Genomic DNA, 20,380 nt, shown 5'->3' with positions numbered 1-20,380 from the left:
AACCACAGATTTCTAGAAGTACGAAAATTACAAAAATAATGTGGGAAGTTAAGTGTTTTGGCTGACAATATTATTCAGAGTTGGGAGAAAGGTATGCTGTGGTGTAACTGTAGCTTGTATGGGAGGCAAAGCAGCTTCGTAAACAATATTCCTCAGAGGACTGTAGGCAGGCTCTGAGTTCACTGGAACACTAGGCTTTACAATCAAATTTGTGGATGATGGGAGAAACTTCTCAATGGCCATAGGCGTACTGCTATAGCTTTTGGACTGATTTTATCTCCCTTGGATTATGCCCCAAAGACGACAGGGAACCAACACAGATACCAGAGCAGTGATGTCATATTCTCCCAGCAGCCCTCTGGTTTGGAGGTGGACAGCTATATTCACTTAGTTGCCTTATTTTTATTTTTAAATTTGTATCTCACCACAAGACTCTGTCAAGCCCGCATGTTCTGCAATACTTAAAGTTTACAAAGCAGTTTGCTCATATCTTCTGGAATGTTGATCTTACTGTTGGTTCAGTTTGGTTTATGTATGTTTCCAGAGCCTTGTGTGGTCTAGTGTTCCTTAGTGAATTCTAGCTGTTGAACAAGACGTTTTGACAAATATGATATATTACTTGTGTGCTCAGTCCTTCCCCCCCTTAGTTTGATTCCTTCAAGCAGGGAGGATTTGATTGACAAGGACCAGGAAGTAGTAATTGCCTCCTTTCAAGAAGGGGCAGTCATAGCAGCAAGATGAATTGATTTAAATCAAGGCGATATAAATCAGTCCCATTAATTTACAGCACACTCCTAACCATGTCTACTCAAAAGTAAGACCTGTTGCATTCAATGGGGTTTACTCCAGGTACATGGGATTTATTTATTTATTATTTATTTAAAATATTTCTATCTCGCCCTTCTACCCTATAATAGGACACTCAGGGTGGCTTACATAAATAAAATCAAACATGTACATAATAAAATTGTAAACAGTAAAATCACAAAAACATTAAAATAAAATACATAACATACAATTAAAATACATAAAATACAATACACACAGACACATATACATATATATAGGGATTGCTACTAAAGGGACTACAAAGGTAAAATGTAATGTAGAAGGCATAAAATCAGTGTCAGGCTCTACCTTCAGTCCCTCCCAAAGGCTCTCTGGAACAAGATCATTTTCAGAAGTCTCCGGAAAACCAACAGGGAGGGAGCAGAGCGAACTTCTTGGGGTAGGGTATTCCAAAGCTTGGGGACCACAGCTGAAAAAGCTCACCCCTGCGTGCCTCTCAATCTAACATCTTTCACCCCAGGCATGCAGAGGAGACCAGAGGCAGATGATCTTAAATCCTGGGCAGGTACATACTGGTGCAAGCGGTCCCTCAGGTACATTGGTCCAAGGCCGTTTAGGGCTTTAAAGGTCAGAACCAGCACTTTGAATTGGGCCCGGAAACAAATTGGGAGCCAGTGGAGTCAATAAAGCACAGGGGTGATACGCTCCCTGCGTCATGCTCCAGTTAACATTCTGGCTGCTGCATTTTGAACCAACTGCAATTTCTGAGCCGTTTTCAAGGGCAGCTCCTCATAGATTGCGCTACAGTAATCAAGCCTCAATGTCACCAAGGCATGTGTCACTGTGAAAATCAAAATATATATAGGGTGTGGACATTCATTAATATCGAAAAAAGAGAGGGGATGTCCCCAGAATGTCAAGGAGGGAAGTTCCAAACTGTATAGATTTATTTGTTTATTTTCTTTAAAAGAGAAAAAAAATTCTTCTTAAAATACCCAACGCGTTTCAGCCTTATAACTAGGATTTCATCAGGGGCTACAAATTAAATATAAAGAACATCATTTTGACAGACATATGTAGGTATAAATTTTCGTTAAAATATCTTGAAAAAACATTCTTCATTTGATACACTTATAATCTTTATATATGCACAAATAATTTTTTTGTTGTTATAAACAACTCCTTAAAAATATCATTTTGTTTACCTATAGACTATATATATATCTAGGTGCACAAATCCATATAAGATACCTTATCTTTCTATACAGTATTTAAAAGATTTTATATTATCAGAAACACTTACATTTATGTTGTTGAAATGCTTTATTCAATAGAGTACTTCTCACTTTCACTATGGATGGCTTCAATATCTTTATGACTATTTCAAATCAGTGAAAACCCTTTAAATCTTTTTTTCATTGAACTACCATATGACCAGAAGGATAATTTTCTTAACTTTTTAGAAGTATAATAGAAAACACCTGTAGAATACTTATGAGTAAAAAACATTTTTGGACTTGAGAAAACCTTTACAACAAAGGAAGAAATGAACATTCTTCATTTAGACCATTAGGTGTCACTGTCTTGAGTCTTAAGATCCATCCTATTTCTTTTTTGTATAAAAGAGAACTGGGAAATGATCCTTGTATTTGTTGTAAAACCCAAAATTTTAAACCTATTTTTATATATTCAGAACATTGCAGGCATTGCAGGCTGAAACGCGTTGGGTATTTTAAGAAGAACTTTTTTCTCTTTTAAAGAAAATAAACAAATAAATCTATACAGTTTGGAACTTCCCTCCTTGACATTCTGGGGACATCCCCTCTCTTTTTTCGATGTGTCACTGTGGCCAAGTCAACTGCCTCAACGGACGCAGCTGGTAGACCAGTTTTCGTTGGCCAAAAGCACTCCTGGCTACCGCAGCCACCTGATATTCCAGCAGCAGGGAAGGATCCTGGAGGACTCCCAAACTGCGGACCTGCTCCTTCAAGGGGAGTGCAACCCTATCCAGAACAGGCTGCAACCCCGTCTCTGATGCAGTTTTTCCCTTGACCAGCAGTACATCCATCTTGTCTAGATTAAGTTTCAGTTTGTTAGCCCACATCCTGCCCTTCACAGCCTCCAGGCACCAATTTAGGATGAACACTCCCTCCCTGCAATCAGGTGGTAGGGAGAGATTAGCATTGCCTAACTCCCAGAAAAGCAAGTACTGGATTAAATACTTTCATATTGCGAAAGTTTTATTATATCTCTATGAGGGAGAGCTTGGCCTATACACAAGGCAGAGTAGTAGAGCACCTTCAGACTTGGGTGTCCAGTTGTAGGAGAAATGCATTGAATTGAGCAGGAGGTTGGACTAGATGACATCCAAGTCCCTTCCAACTCCAAGTCTGTGATTATTAGTGTTACTCTTCGCCAATCGGGCTATTGTTGTACAGGCAAGTATACCTTAGCCAACCTGTAATTGGGACATTTTACAGTTGCCAACTCCAATAAACACTCTATTTGATGCACTCAATAGTCAACAGACACAGAGGATGGTTCCAAATGCTTTATAATGAGTATAATTCTTAATAGGCAACATTCACATGACAAACATACATAAAAACTATTAAGTTGGTATTAAGCAAATAGCTGATTAACTATCTTACACACCACTGTTACTCTCTCATTGGCTGATCAAGCCAACAAGGTGGTGGATTCTTACCAAACTCAGGGGTTAACGTTGGTCAATCATGGTCCAGCCCCCCCCTTCCTATTGATGATGAGCTGAGTGAGTCCGTTGCTACCACTGGTCACTTTTATAGGACTTGCTTTATCTTCTCCACGATTTTGACTTTCTTTTGGAGGCAGCCAAAAGAGGCAGTGGTAGCTCCTCTTCCTCCTTCTTGGCAGATGTCCAACCAATGGGGGTCTGTTTGAAAGTGGACCTCAGGCAGATGTTATTTCAAGCGGCAGGAATATAACAATCCGGGGGAGTCTCGCGCAGCCGGGCCGCCTCCTCCTCCCACAGCGGGCAGCAGCGACGACAACGACGACATTGGCGAGGAAAGGGCCATGAGGCCAAAGGAGGAGGGCGAGGCCGACAACGCCTCCATGATGCCTGGTGGAGGAGCCTCCTCCTCCTCGCTGACCTTCAAATGTGTCCATTCCTGGGAGTGCCTGCTGTAGTCTACTGCCCTCAGAGCCAATTCCCCTTGGGCAATATTTGGAGGGTGGCCACTTGGGTTTCAGCATCTGCCTTTGTACAGCATTATAAGCTGGGTGTTAATGCCTCCACCAAAACATCAACATCAACTTTTGGTTCCCCTCCTCCACAGTAGGAAAATATTGGACTTTCTGTGATAACATAATTTTCTGCAAGTGATGGAGGGGATCTCTCCAGAATGTTTCTCTGCTCTGGTGAAGGAGGATATTGGTTTTCCTGGTTGTGGGGACTTGGAGACAACGTTAGTTGTCTTTACTATGGAGGGGGGATTTTATGTTCCTTTTTTCCAAGGATGTGTGTATATTGCCATGCCACTGTTTTTTTATGTCAATTTAAGCTTTGTCATTTGCAAACTAAAGAGGAAGATGGACCATCCCACTCGGGTAAGCCACCTAATGTGAATAATCCTACTCAATGGAGTGAGTAGGAGGGATAACCGATCCAAGGATCCCCTCCATCATCTGCATAAAACAAACCTATCTTGGTAAGTCCATTGTTCTACTTTATCATATTGTAGGATGTTGTTTTGTTCTTTTGATGTTGTGTATGTGCTTGTATGTTTTTAACAATTGTAAGTCACTTCAAGTCATTTTATGTAGTAAGCAACGAGTAAATGTAATTGATTATAATAATTAGGATAGGTGGCCCAGCAGGACAGCATGTGTCTTGTTCAGACTACAGCACCAGGACCTTGGACAGCTCCAAGCTGGTAACTTGTTCCATCATAGTGTTGAGCTTAACTACGTTTTTACATTTTTTAAATTTATTATTACATTTCTATCCCACTTTCCTCCGAGGTGTTCAAGGTGGTATACATACTTGTCCCCTCCTCATGCTGTGCTCTCAACATCCCTGTGAAGTAGGTTAGGCTGAGACAGAGTTTGACTGGTCCAAAGTCACCCAGTGAGCTACGTGGCTGAGTGTGGATTTGAACCCTGTTAATAGCATCAAAATGTCCTGGGCAATTTCTCCTGAGACACCAAGCAATAACAAAGTTGGCAGCAAGTAAGCCTCTTTTAGGAGGGTATTTCAACGATCAGGTGGCACCATTGCAGTGGCTGTATCATAGGTCACCATATGCCTCATTTTTGAATGCCTCCAGGCAGGTTCATGTAAGAGAGACAGTCCTTGAGGTAGGCTGATCCTGAAGAGCTTCAAATCCCCAGTCAGCAATCTAGCTGCAATATTTTGCACCAAGGGAAGTTTCCAAACAGTTCTTAAGGGCAGCTCTACATACAGTGCCTTACAGCAGGGGTGGGGAACCTTTTTCAATTTGAGGGCCACATTCCTTTATGCACGACCTTCCTGGGGTCACATGCTAGTGCTGGTCAGGGCCAGAGTCAAAAGTGGGTAGAGCATTTAATGTACATTAATTATTTTTGTTCAGTAAACGAGTTTCTACACACACTCCTTTTCCTATCCCCCATGCAGACAAACAAGATGCATCATCAAAGTTCAAGGACACATTTGAACGTTCAGCCAGGCAAAAATATTTCTGGAGGGTGTAAAGCAAGGCCAATGAGGGGTATGGCTAGGGAGAGACCATGGCCAGGGGAGAGCCCCAAGAGTCCGATAGCGAGTTTTGGACATTTTGCACCTGGGCAGGGGTTTGCCCCCTCCTGCTTAATAGTAATTCACATGTTATTCACATAACTGTAGCCAGACTCTGACTGTCCTAGAAGGGCCACAGCTGCTGTTCATTCTACTTGTCTCTCCAAACAGAGGGCACCCTCAGGCTGAGAACTTAAGTCTGAGTGCAACCCTCTCCAGAACACGTCGAATATCACCATGGGATTGGGCTGCTACGAGAGTTCAGGCAAGCTTTTTAATTGTGATGGTACGTGGCTGTATGGTGACCAGGATCACCTTTATTTACAAGCCTCTGATATGTGGGTGGACTGGCGTCCAATAGATTCTGGCAGGTCAGAGGATTTAGCTAATAGCATAAGCTTTTTCCTCTGAATGGTTCTGGCGGCTACAGAGTACCAAACTTGTTTGGGATTTTGTTGTTGTTACGTGCCTTCAAGTCAATTGCGACTTATGGCGACCCTATGAATCAGTGACCTCCAAGAGCACCTGTCATGAACCGCCCTGTTCAGGTCTGTGGCTTCCTTTATGGAATCAATCCATCTCTTGTTTGGCCTTCCTCTTTTTCTACTCCCTGCTGTTTTTCCCAGGGCAGGGTGGAATAGTGAGGAACCATAAGCATGTACACTATAATTTCACACTGACTACATCATGGCATTCTACTGCACTTGTGTGGAATACAAAGTTAAAACATGCAGGAAATGAAAACATTTGCTGATTTATAGTGGGGAAAATATTAAACTTTTTTCCTGAAAATTCTGTTTCTGCCTTTTACAGAAAGAATTCTGGTGCTTAGCTCAGGAGTGTAAATGCACTCACATTCAGAAAGAGAGAGAGAGAGAAATTGGATGACATACAATATCTTCAATGTATGCCTAGATTATATTTATTTTTTATTTATTTTTAACATTTATACCCTGCCTTTCTTTTCATCATAGAAACCCAAGGCAGTTTACATATGGTTCCCAGGCAGTCTCCCATCCAGGCACTGCCCAGACCTGACCCTGCTTAGCTTCAGAAGGGTGCTGGCCTCATGTGCCTTCAGACCATAGCCTGGGACTATAGGATTATAGCATACCACATATTTATCATACCACCAAAAATGTTCCAAAAATGCATTGGTGGCAGTGTGGCAAATCTAGCATGGTAAAAGGATCTGATGAATTCTTAATCATGGACTCACTACTTACACTACTGCTAATAGCCCACATTATTCACTGCACAAGAACGATGTCCATTACTAGGATCAGGATTGTAGCTATGATGGAATTATCTTTCTCAAATGGTACAGAATTAAGAGCAATCATGAACTGGCATCACTGAAGTTTGAAAATGTATTTATATTGCAAGACTTCTCTTACAATCAATAAAAAGCTATTTGACAAACAAGTGAAAGTAATGAATGGCTAATAATAAACTAAATTACTTCCCAATATTTTGAAAAATAAAATCAGTTGGGATGCTGTGCTGAGAACTATAGTAGACCAATTAATTATTATTATCAGATTCAGTCTGAAGCAGTTATAAAACGAATGGCTAGCTTCCTGAACAATACTCAGGATTTACGTAAAGCAGAGAATCCACTCACATAGTACTGGCACATGAGGGTGAGAGCTGCAGCAACGTTCTCCCAGTGATGCTGACACTTACCAGGACAGGGATGTGGCGAGACAGTGCTGAGGTCAGGGAGATCCAGGTTGGTTGAGACAGTGGCCCTGCAGGTGCATTGCCACCTGTGGGACCACTGCTGCTAACTCACTTCCCCTGACCTCACCACTGCCCCAGCCTGGTGAGGCACCACAGCTTCTCCACTTCCCCCCATGATTAGCTGCTATACCCACATTAGTAGCCCTGTTCAGATGAGACTAGCCCTATCCAGGTACAGGAATAAGCCTGTGGACAGAAACTGACATCGCAAACACACACTTAATGCCTACATGTTGCTGCAGATGCTTTTCAAAGAGAATCCTTCACATGCATGCACAAAGGCTTCTATCAGGAGCCCCTTTAGGAACCCCACACTTGGAAGCCTTTGCAAATATAGCATCGCTATGCAGACACTACGAGTTGTGTCAGCAGGAGGGAGAACTTAAACATTAGCAACAGGACTTGGATTCATTGTTCAGCTCTTTGGACACATTTTTAGCCATATATGTGGATGGCAACATCCAAACAGTGCTGTTCTGCACACAATTTAATTCTTAGGCGAGTTAGAATTTTGTGGAAAATGCACTATTTAAATGTCTAGCTTTGAAGTGTTTAAAAGCATTTCTATAGCAGAACAATAAATAAAAGAAAAAACAAAGAGGTAACACAGGGATTGAAAAAATATATCTCGGTCTCTTTGCGTATTAACTTTGAAAATGCTCTGGGTGTTTGGATTTTGTTTTTGTACACCAATAATTTCAAATGCCTTATTTTGTCCAGTTGGTGGCGGCGGCGGCAATGGGAAGCTCCTATTAATGCTGGATTTCTATCTTCTTCAATGAACAGCCATTATTTCAAAACTGATATTTGTGAGATTCGTGTATATTACTTAATTTCTGTTGGGCATTTACAGGTGGCTTGGCAATTCTCTTTCAACAAATCTTCAGTACAACTGGCCATTGCTTTCAGCATTTCGCAGTCAAAGATTCGATCAACATATTTGCATGGATTGGCTGTAAGCAATTAAACCACAACAAAGTTAGATTCAAAAGACAGAAAGCCACTCATTATTTAAATCTTTATTATTCCCCCCTGTGGTTTGCATGGTGCATTATTTTAATCTTCCTAAAGTTAAGCTGATTTGCTTTAAATGATCCAAAATAATTTGTTGGTCTGAACATTCTGCCCTTGAGGACAGGGAACATACCATTGTTATTTATGCTATCAGATTTATTTCTGCAATTAATTTCCTTTGGAGATGACCTTGGATAACATCCAGAAGCTAGAGTTGGTGCATAATGCTATGGTCCATATTGTAATAGTACATCAAACACCCATATTATTCCACTCATGGCTTCAGTCCAACTGGCTTTTTCATTGTTTCTGGGCTTGATTGAATGTGTTATGTTGCTATCACTTAAAAAGGCCTAAATGGCCCGGGCCCTGCCTACGATACAGAATCCTGTCTGCATGACTCCCTAAGGAGGACTAGTTTTGCAACAAATTCTGAGGTGATCTGGTAATTTATAAGTCAATTAATTTAGAAGTCCATATTATCCAGACAGGTTGCTTTCTATTATCAGTAACTTACTGCAGAGTTTATGTTCACAGTTGCCAGGACAGTCTCCGCATGATTGACCGTTCTTGTAGGGTTGTCGCAGTTTTGTCACTAAGTTCCCTCTGAAATCGCACAGCAGGGCAATATACTTTACATCAGAGATATGCAGATTGACTTTTATAGCTTACACCGTGTGGCAGTTTTCATGGAACTTAAACTACTTTCTTATTATTGATTTAGGCAAAAGAAGTTATATGTAGCACATGACACAATGAATCACATAAATAAAGCTGAAAAACTAAAATTGTACCTGTAAAAATTTCAGACAAATGTACTTAAAACTAATCACCCATTGTACAATTAATTGCTGTGCCGACCACATAATACTGGCACTGCTTTCTAGCAGCTATAGCAAATACTGCCTCCTTTTGCATAATCAATGTGTTATCAGCAAGCAGGCTAAAAATTATTTCTTCTATGTAAAGGAGAACCCGAAAGATATCTGCCTAGTATTGTCATACTGTCAGATATAGCATATAATGTCCTCCTGTCTGCCTGTGCCACATACTTCCTGAGTGGTTGGTTAGAGCTGTTGCTTGAATAGCAGAAGGACTGGGGAAGAGAGGAGGGTGGGAGGCATTTCCCCCCCTCTGTACCATGCCCTAGGAATGATGCAACATCACCACTGAGCATCTTCCCAGGGGCAATTGTAGTCCCATTTCCAAAGCATGCAGGACCCATGGTGCAGCCATGCTGCAGTCTGCCCCCCCTTTAAATGTCAGAAAAACAGGGGTCAGATTAAGAGCTCCTCAGATCACCTTGCTACTTACATATTAAATAAGTACCACTTCCACCCTCACTTAGTCTTTCCCCCCAAAAAAGGTCTGCCCACACTCCCAGTCTTTGGAGGACTTTCCTCCTGCCGTGAACCTCCCAAATGTGGATTTATTTCCCCCCCCAAAAAGGTCTACCCACACTCCCAGTCTTTGGAGAACTTCCCGCCTGCCGTGAGCCTCCCAAATGTGGATTTATTCAAGGGGACAAAACATTTGGATCAGTCCTAACATGGAGCTCTTGCACAGTGAGAATTAAGACTATCGTACTCAAAAACTGATACTTACTCAGGGCAATAATGGCAGACATAATAGTAAGGCAAAGTCAACTCTGGGCAGTAGGCAAATCCACATCCAACCATGTGTGAATTATACCAAATGAGCTATGGAGGGGGGACATTAAAAATTACATTTTAATCAAGCATTCAAGTCCATGTAATTCTTGTAATCAATTACAAGAACAGAACGGTAGGATTTTTAAATTAAAATGAAACATATCTAGTTCAATCAGGTTCAGGAAAGCAGAGTCACCTATATAATGCTGATTTTGTGCCACACTTCTCTGCTTGATTCTTGGCAAGTGTGCCTGTCAGGTTCCTATGCTTTTATATTTTAGACTTACATGTGAAGAATCTTAGTTGTACATAAAAAAATAATGTGTGAAGTGCTAGTTCAATTAATTAAGCCTTGAGAGCCAGAGAAGAAAATCTTTAATAGTAAGGTACTACTGTAAGAGGAATATGTTGTGCCCTGTTTTTCCACATCTTTGCAAATTGCAAATACATGGCTACCTGGACAACAAGGATGGGGAAAATTTCCATGCCAGCTGAAAGCCAGATCAGAACCACAAACCCAAGCCCCCTTGGAAACATCTCCAGAACAGATGCAAAATCCATTGTTTTCTGGTGAGTTCTAGGCTTACTCCTGAATTAAAATGAGTTGTGGCTATAACATAACCCAGGAGATCCCACCTTACATTCCCAGAAAGATCTCTGAGAAGTCACTACTCTCTCAGCATAACAGACGCCTCATAGCATATGATACTACAAGGCCTGGAATGGTTGAGGGACATTCCTGGTGTGTGCTAGTCTCATCTCATATGGTCAAAGACCTCCAGGACTGAGGGAACAGCAACTTTACCACCCTCAGCCCACCAGAGGCCTCTCAGCATGTGAGGCAAAGCCTAACAAAGATCAGAGCTAACCTTGAGTTACAATAGGCCTCAATTTGGATGCTCCAAGATCTGCAATTTGCTAATGGAATGGTGACTCCACTGCTCTTTGTTGTGTTGTAAACCTTCTTGCAAATGAAGTGGGACCTCGTGAAGCTTTAAGTCATTCCCAGGCTGTACAAGCCTCTATTTTGCTTGCCCAGAAGCATCTAGTATGTCAAGAAAATACTGATGTCTCTGTTGCCTTGGGGCTCTCAATGCATATCTGAAGTTGGCTTCAGAATCACTTACATCACTTAATTCCACTCTCTGTTGAAACATTAGAATGGAATAGAACAGCTCCATTCATTTCTAGAGGATATGCTGCTAATCTTTCATGAATTCTACCCGCTACCACAAAAAAGCTCATCACTTAAAAAAAATAATTCAGTATCTGCTTCTAGGAGTTTCTTGTGTGTGTGTCTGTGTTGTGTATTGCACACAGACATTATGCACAATGGGCAATATTCAATAGGCTGTCATACAGAAGACACTGTAAGATATCTCATATAATATCCTCCAGTCTGCTTGTGCCACATGCCTACTGGATGATTGGTTATCCCAAACAATCTTTCCAACATGTATACAAATGTACCACAAACGGCAAAGAGGCTTGTGGCGTCATAAAGATGTAACAGAACGGGACCAAGGAACACAAAATGGCAGAGCTGTGAGGCCATTCAATAGCACTACTTAGCTTTAACAAAGGAGTTGTAACTGATTTAATGAACCATTTATCATGCATTTAAAAGGCTTCTCGGCCTTTTGGCTAAGATCAAGTGTAGTATTTATGTTCACAATTAAATTGTGAATGTTTCCTCAAATTAATTCTGGTTCTTTCATTTTGTGTCCCCAAGTCCCATTATGTTTCCATTACCCAGTGATTACAAATATCTAATTCTGAAACAGTGCAGTTTATGAACTTGCTTTGTGTTTCTTTGATTGATCATTATGAATCTGAAATACTTTCAAAACCTGATTCTCACTTGTCTGTTATGTGGTATTTGGGAGCTATCATTAACACTTTTTTTGCTCACTCACACGCCAGATGATTTTGGGGTTTCTGTTCATACCTGAGTATAGACGTCACTTTCATTCTTTCCATAACGTGGTCCAAAGTTATACTTGAAATTAGACTCTTTACTACCCCATTTTTGGATTACATCTGACCAGGTGGTGGGATGAGTTGCTTCAAATAGATTCTCACCACAAGGGATTCCTGCAATGAGAGCAAGGGCTGATAAATATTTAAAGGTGCATACTTGAAATTGTTTAGTATAGTTTTGTGAAGATTAGTTGCTAAATTGGTTTAAGAATCCATACCAGAACAGAATTTTAGACCACAGCCAAATTCCTAAAGAAGGGGTTGCCATCCCATCGCCTGCGGGTACCATGGCACCCACAAAGGCCTTCAGTGGTGCCCACAGCAAGTAGACCAGAATCTGAGCTTTCATATTTAAAAAAAGTCTCCAGCCCTCCTAGACAGAAAGTTATGGAGCAAAATATGCAGGTACCTTCTAAGTGATTTATGTGAAATAAGCCAGCCTAGCTGTTCATGCCGGTCAGTCAATTAGTGAAGTCAGAGGTGCGATTGATAAGTTGTCTGGACACCATGCAGTAGGACTATCTGGGGTCCTAAAGAGCTGCTGGTTTGCCCTCCCTTTCTGTGTCTTTCCCCCCCTAGTTCAGCCTTTCCCAACCAGTGTGCCTCCAGATGTTGTTGGACCACAATTCCCATCTTTCCTGACCATTGGCAATGCTGGCTGAGGCTGATGGGAGTTGTGGTCCAACAACATCTGGTGGCCCACTAGTTGGGAAAGGCTGCCCTAGTTCTTGGAATCTCCATAATTTGCCTTTCTTTTTTCCCTAGCAACCAAGATGTATCTCTCCTATATTGGGTTTACCTGAAATCAAGTAGTGCCTAGAAATTATTTTCTGCAAATACTACTATACAATAAGTGTGAGTGAATGTTAAAGAATCCCCCTCTCCTCAAAAGGCAGATGCAAAAACTTTGCAAAGAGTCTTAGGTATGTTTTTTGCTTTGCAGGAGCTAAAGACCAGGGCCTCATTAAGAATTCACTGTATAGTTAAGTTACAGTGCAATGGTATACCTGTCTACTCAGAAGTAAGTCTATTTGTGTTTAACAGGGCTTACTTCCAGGTAAGTGGCTACAGGATGAAAGCCTAGTTTTGGCTTAGGTTTGGTACTGGGGGAAAACAGGGTTTTTGTGCCTTTAACAGCTGTATGGCAGGCAGAAATTCAATAGGTCAAGCCATTTCTGGTATGGAAATACAATTATGGGTAATTTATTTATTTATTTATGAGATTTGTTAGACGCCCATCTGGCAGAGGTTAATCTGCCACTCTGGGTGACTTACAACCAAACACAAGTACATTCCATATAAACATAATCAGAATCCTAAAAATTAGAAATTAAAAATTAAAAGCTGAAACATTTAAGCCCCCCAAGAACTGCAATCTGCCAGCCTAATCCCCTTCCCAAGCCTGGGTAAAGAGCCAGGTCTTCAAGGTCCGCCAAAAGCATAACAGGGAGGGGGCCTGACGGAGATCAGTTGGCAACAAATTCCAAAGTGTAGGAGCCATGATAGAAAAGGCTCTAGACCTTGTCCTCACCAACCTCACCTCATGATGGGTAAAGCTTCACCATGACTACTCTCTAATTTTATGCTATGCCACGCACCCATGGCAACTATTTTGCGAACGGTGCCATCAGCACTCTCAAAATTTGAACTGTGTCCTCTTGTCCAAAAAGGTTGGTGACCCCTGCCCTAAAGAAATAGTAGCTTAATATCCTTAAATTAAGGTTATGTGTTTCATTAAATATTGGTAAAATAAAATTAATTTTAATTAAAAATTAATTTTAATTGAATGAAAACAATAAGTTCTAAGTAGCCATTTTTTTTCAGTTGCCCCATTGGCAAAAAAAACCCTGACAGATGGTTGGTTTCGTTCTTTCTTACTGTGTGAGCACCGCACTTGATGCTACCTTGCAGATGAATATGACTGTCTCCCAAAAGGCTTCTTTGCAATGAAAACCAGTGAATGTTAGTTTCCACTTTGAACAAGATGGTGGTTTTCTCCCTGCTCAGAATGCCCCCATTCAAGCTGCTTTTCTAGTTGGTGGCCAGGGGCAGCTTCAGGAATCATCATCACTGGACACACACCAAGGCCCATGACTTATTGGAAAACCCACTGCCAGTCCCTGGAAACTGCTGCTCTTGACTCCTCCTTCTTACAGCAGCCTGTTCACCTGCCTTCGCCAAACAATCAAGACTTGAAGGGATGAGAAAGAGAAGTAACCTCCAGTTACTGTTTCTTCTCTATCTGGGATGTAGCTCAAATTGGGACCAGAGGGTGGTGGTTGTAATATGCCTTCAAGTCGATTACGAGTTATGGCGACCCTATGAATGTGACCTCCAATAGCATCTGTTATAAACTACCCTGTTCAGATCTTGTACGTTCAGGTCTGTGGCTTCCTTTATGGCATCAGTCCATCTCTTGTTTGGTCTTCCTTTCTCCTTCTGTTTTTCCCAGCATTATGGTCTTTTCTAGTGAATCATGTCTTCTCATGATGTGTCCAAAGTATGATAACCTCAGTTTCATCATTTTAGCTTCTAGTGACAGTTCTGGTTTAATTTGTTCTAACACCCAGTTATATGTCTTTTTCACAGTCCATGGTATGCACAAAGCTCTCCTCCAACACCACATTTCAAATGAGTTGGTCTTTCTCTTATCCACTTTTTTCACTGTCCATCTTTCACATCCTGCCAGAGGGAGAGGCAGGCAAATGGGCAGTAGCAGCAATGGTAAAGGGTAGGTGGGACCTCAGGGAGAGTATATTGAACCAAACCTGGAACCAGCATTGCTAGTGGCAAATCCACTTTTCCTGCCCTCTATTACAGTATATTCGAAAGAGCTTTTATTCCCATGACTTCACTTACCATCCACAATTCTCTTCTCTTTGGGGCTGATCACTTTTTTACACTGCTTAGCCCATTTTTTAGCACTCATGGCAGCTTTCTCATTCCATGTCTTCACAAAGCCAAGAAGAAAAAAACTACATTTTATTTATTTATTTATTTATTGAATTTCATAGTTACCCATCCGGCTGGCTATCATTTTAATTTAGGCCATCACACACACACACACACACACACACACACACACACACACACACACACACACACACACACACACACACTACAGTGCAGTACACTCTCAGGGGAGTGCAGTGCAGACACAAAGCAGGTAAAATCTGGCCAGTTGTGCATTTGGTGGGGAAAGGAGACTGAATCCGGGCTCCCAATTTCCCCTTCCAAAGAGCCAGCTGCCAGGAGTTTAGCTTCTTATGAAGAGCTCTGCTGGCACAGTTCTGGCTGCTGGATTGGAGCGCAGCCCCCAGGGCACCCAGTCCCCTACCCAGCGAGGGATGCATGCACCGGATCCCCATGTGCACGTCCCTCGCTGGATTGGGGTCAATTTAGCACAAGAGAGACAGGAGGCAGACTGCAGACAATTTCAATGAGCACCTTTTCCCCTTCCAACTGCTTAAATCCCTGGGCATGATGGTCCAGCCAAGGCTAAGCACTTTACATTCACACGCACTTTAGTGGGAGAGAGTTAAGCAAGTGCTGTTGAAATACATGTCTCAAAGTACTTAATATTGCCCAGATTGTTTCCGCTGTCTGACAGAAAGTCAGGCAACCCAAATTTCCTCCTGGAATGTGTTGGGAGGTGGGAGCAGCAGCACTGCTAGGTTTGAGAGGTCCTGAGCAAAGTTGACCTTGGAGTGGGCCCCACCCTGGGCACTCCCCCCCTGTGCACCACCCTAACTGCCCCACCACTGCTGCCCTCCTTAATTTTCATGCTTGGTCTTCCAGCTTCCTAGATGCTCTGCCATCCTCTCCTCCATCACTCTGGTTGCCATGCTTTCCCTCCCTTGATGGTGAGAAACTGCCCTTCCCCCTTAAATTTTTCTTTTTTTTTTTTACAGATGAGCCCTACTGTTCAGTGGTGTCTGCTGCTAGTCACACCAACCGTCTTCTTTTCCCCAGGGGGATATGAAGATGACAGGCATGGCTGGAATCTTGGTAGGCACTTTGTAGGTACCTTGAGCTAGACGGCTAGATAGTTCTTCCAGCACAAGGAGTTTTAGCTGCACAAACTTCCTCACCCTCTCCTCTCTGTGGAACCCCTTAATCTCTTCTGGGTGTTCCCCCTTCTGGATCAGATTTATAGGACATGCAGGGGGTGCGCAGGGAGAGGAAAGTGCAGGGAAGCTCCTTGCACTAGCAGAACTGTTTAGTTGGGAGGTTCTTTTTAAAGGATGTTGTTGACATCACCCCTGGTATGCAGCTACCCATGGCAGTTGCTGATGTCATGCCTGTTTTCTGCCACCACCCCATATCACTGAGCTGTACCTCAGTGGTGTGGAGAATTTGCTTTGTGTGCCAAAGGCCCCAGGTTCAATTCTCAGCATCTTCAGGTAGGGATGGGAATGTCCCATGTCTGAAACCTTAGAGAGTCATTGCCAGTTTGTGCAGACAATACTAAGCTAAATGGACCAGTGACCAGACTCAGTGTAAGGTAGCATCATATGTTTGTCCTACATTCCTGTGCTGCTAGCTTTTTGGTGGGGGGGATGCCTTGTTTGGGGCTGCTAGTGGTCATTGGGGGGGGGGAGGACTGACTATGAGGCCCTGAAGTCCAGCCCTAACTTAGCCGTTGCTCTTCACAACTAAAAATGTTGCACCTGCAAAGCAAAGATCTAATCAATAGATTACAGTCATGCATAAGACAAATGAATCAATTTTGTAATGCATTAAAATGTGTTTAGAGGGAGGTGGGGAGGCAGGTGATAGAGCTGAAAGAGTACGTGGGGGACAGTGCTGCTCAGTGGGGAGGGGGCTAAGGTCATCTACAGGGCCCATGAAAATCTGGAGCCAGCTCTAAGCAGGAGATTGAGAAAGAAGCAGGCCAAGGGAAGTGGGGGGTGAGCTAAGAAACAAGAACTGGAATAGGCAGTGGTCCAGAGATATCAGGAGAATAGGAGTAAGCAACAGGGGAGATGGCAAAAGAACCATGGAAGAGAGAAACCTTGGACAGATAAATGTAATGAACAATTGGCAGAAACTGCAAGGGTGAGAAAGGCTGAAGTTCACATATTGAGTTGATTTGGATCTCAACATTTCAGAAACATTGATAGCAAAGAGCCTTAAATTCTGGCTCTAGATGTATCAGGTGGGAAATATCAAGAAAAGCCCTGCTTGATTGGACTAAAGATCATAGAATCATAGTATCATAGAATAGTAGAGTTGGAAGGGGCCTATAAGGCCATCAAATCCAACCCCCTGCTCAATGCAGGAATCCCAATCAAAGCATTCCCAACAAATGGCTGTCCAGCTGCCTCTTGAATGCCTCCAGTGTCGCAGAGCCCACTACCGCTCTAGGTAATTGATTCTAATGTCGTATGGCTGTAACACAACCTTTCCCAGCCAGTGTGCCTCCAGATGTTGTTGGACCACAATTCCCATCTTTCCTGACCATTGGCAATGCTGGCTGAGGCTGATGGGAGTTGTGGTCCAACAACATCTGGAGGCACACTGGTTGGGAAAGGCTGCCCTAACAGTTAGGAAGTTTTTCCTGATGTCCAGTCGACATCTAGTTCAGCATCCAGTTCTTACAGTGGCCAACCAGGTGTCTATGGGAAGCCAGGCAGTAGAACCTGCGTGTAACAGAGCTCTCCCCACTTGTGACTCTCAGCAACTGGTATTCAGAGGCATGGTACTTCTTGACAGCTGAGGAAGAAAGAACCTAGATATCATGGTAGCCATTGACAGCTTCATTCAACGTGAATTTGTCTAATCCTCTCTTAAACCCATGCAAGTTGGAGACCATCACTACATCTTGCAGAGTGAATTCCACAGTTTAACTATGCACTGTGTTAAGATGTACTATGTTTGTCTGTCCAAATCTTTCAGCGTACAGCTTCAATGGATAGCCCTGTGTTCTAGTATTACAAGAGAGGGAGAAAAACTTTTCCCTAGCCACACCTCAATCATGCCTCACTTACTCACCTTTTTTCCTAAACTAAAAGCCCCTCAATATTGTAACCTTTCCTCTTAGGGGATTTGCTCCAGTCCTTTCCACTATATGTAGGGTTAGGGTTAGGGTTTGTGAATTCTTACCACTTTCAGCATGTTTTTGGCGGGTGGCTTCACCTTTCTCCTGATAGCGTTGTGTTTGTCAAGGATTTCCTTCTGCTGATCTGCACCAATTTCACCATGCTCAACCTTTTAAAAAAAGTTATGCCAGATATCTTTGATTTGAAAAGTTCCACTTTTTAATATTTATTCTGACCCTAATGTATATAATTCATTTTTGTTATTATGGACAGCAAACCAAAACAAAGCAATTTAACATGAAAAACATACTAAAAACAGTTTAAAACATAAACACAATCACAATTAAAAATATTGTGAAACACAAGCAAGTGTTCATGTCTGTATCTTATTAGAATGCCGAAATCCTGATTTAAAATGTTGACTACAGGTACCTAACCCAACCTAGCTGAAACAAGACAAGTGTTATGAAGGAACCCTAGCAATCAGTGCTTATGCATATGAGGTGGAAAACAGTTATTATCTTTTGCCCACAAAACCAGGCATCATTATAGTTTATTTAGAAAGAGTTATAGACCACGTAATCACAAACCCTGTTAAGCAGTGTACTTAACAAAATGATCAATAAAACACAGCTAAAATTCATAAAATCATTAAAGCATACATGAAATAATTATAAATAAAACAGATAAAATCAGTAAAACCCTTAAAACAAATATAGATAACTAAATTATATGGTTTCCTGAAATTATGAAGGTAACACATCCATCAGCTGTACATCTCAGGACCAATTGATACAACCAGTTTGCCCTTCTGATCAGGTGAGTTGGGAACATCTGTGAAGAGTTTCAGGATGTGCTAAATGGTAATGTAATGATGTAGTGGGATAGTTTTTCATTGTTGACCCATCTGTGGTGGCTGAAAACCTTCATATAGAAATACAGGGACAACTCAATCAACCCCAAAGCATGGCTCTTCTGAGATTATGTGAATCTCTAGAGAAGAAGAGACCCGTGTGCCAAGAAAATCAACTGGCATTGCTGGGACACATTTCTGAGCAGTTATTGGCCAAGAAGATCAAGAACTATCTTTGTAGTATAGTATAAAGGACAGTTAGTAACTTCAAGGCAAAATGTGACAACAGTACAAGCAGCTAAGCAAAACATCATTGGTGAGCCTTTTTAAGAGAGAATTTAAGGTGATTTGACAATTTGGGACTCAAGAGTCAAAAGGAAGGACTGTTCCCACCCTCATGTGGTGCATCAGTTTGAAGCTGGATTTTTATGGGATTACCCAGATACTGATTGAGGATCTCCTGATGTAATGAGCATCAACAAGAAAAAAAAACATATACATGGATCCAATTTAATGGAAGAGATTGGAGAAATTAAAATGGGTCTTGATGGAAGTGAAAGAGTTGAAGGTGCAAAATTGCATTAATGAACATTAGCACTTAAACCATAGTTTATTTTATTTTAACTGTGCTTTAAAGTCACATGTGAACTAGACCACACACTGATTTTTAATTTGTTCCCTCCTTTTTCAGAATGGGAGACTTGGCAAACTGTGTGCACTGAGTAGGAATTGAACAGCTATCAATAAGTGCCTGCAATGCACAGCTATAGAGAAGTGCCTGGAGCATTATAGAGCACACTCTAAATTTGTGTGGGCCAATAGCAAGGCCTACTAGGCTTGGTCAGTACTTTGCTTGAAGGGTTTATATGTAGCCTAGAATACGTTGCAGTGTGGTGGGTCTCTGCAAAAGATGTTCAACAGTTCATCAGCAAGTCAATATGGAAACAGTTCCCTGAAGGTAGAAAGTTTGAAACAGCCTAGCAGCGATCTTACTGAAAAATCCTAATTGTGTGACTATAGCTTGCATATATTTCTAGATCCCCCTTTGCTTCATGCTTTCCAATTTTTGAAAACTTATAGAAAAATATCATAAAAAATAAATGGCTTTTCTCAACATAAAGCTAGCAACTGCAGCACTAGTATAATGGTATCTCCATTAATTGTAGGTCTCCAATCGAGCCATACCTTGACAGGTGTTCCACACCAGTCTTAAAGCTCATACCTGTCCTAGAGATTGTTGTAACACAGCAGCCAACAGCAGGAGGCCCATCAGAAGAAACATTGCTGGGGAAACAAAAATGATCAGCAAATGTGATTAGAATCTTCACTTGCTTAAACTATTTGGCGGTGCAGTGTAATCTTGTGTTTACTCAGAAGTAAGTCCCACTGAGTTCAATTAGACTTGGGAGCAATCCAATTACCGAGCAGCCCGTGGAGCTGGTGGAAAGCTCCAAGGGATCCTCCTCCCATCCGGGAGCTGCTGGGCCATGCCGGCTTCATTGGGAGCCGTGCACAGGAGCTGGCTGGAAAGTGCCTGCTCTGGTCCACA

General features: G+C 42.0%; 1 protein-coding gene and 1 pseudogene across 1 annotated transcript; one reads left to right on the top strand and one right to left on the bottom strand.

The window, feature by feature from the left end:
- Positions 1-8,116: 8,116 nt before the first annotated feature.
- LOC133384110 (serotriflin-like) lies at positions 8,117-20,113 on the bottom strand. The gene is made up of 7 exons (XM_061626038.1): positions 20,054-20,113; positions 18,043-18,147; positions 14,797-14,887; positions 11,906-12,051; positions 9,911-10,005; positions 8,823-8,911; positions 8,117-8,244 (listed from the first exon to the last, which is right to left on the bottom strand). Exons 1-7 carry the CDS (start codon positions 20,111-20,113, stop codon positions 8,117-8,119), a joined length of 714 nt encoding a protein of 237 aa, XP_061482022.1.
- On the top strand, positions 11,582-11,751 carry LOC133384725 (U2 spliceosomal RNA; annotated as a pseudogene).
- Positions 20,114-20,380: the final 267 nt, after the last annotated feature.

The sequence above is a fragment of the Rhineura floridana genome, chromosome 4 (assembly GCF_030035675.1).
Source record: "Rhineura floridana isolate rRhiFlo1 chromosome 4, rRhiFlo1.hap2, whole genome shotgun sequence".
NCBI classification, from domain to species: domain Eukaryota; kingdom Metazoa; phylum Chordata; class Lepidosauria; order Squamata; family Rhineuridae; genus Rhineura; species Rhineura floridana.
This window is presented reverse-complemented; position numbering and strand designations above follow the sequence as displayed.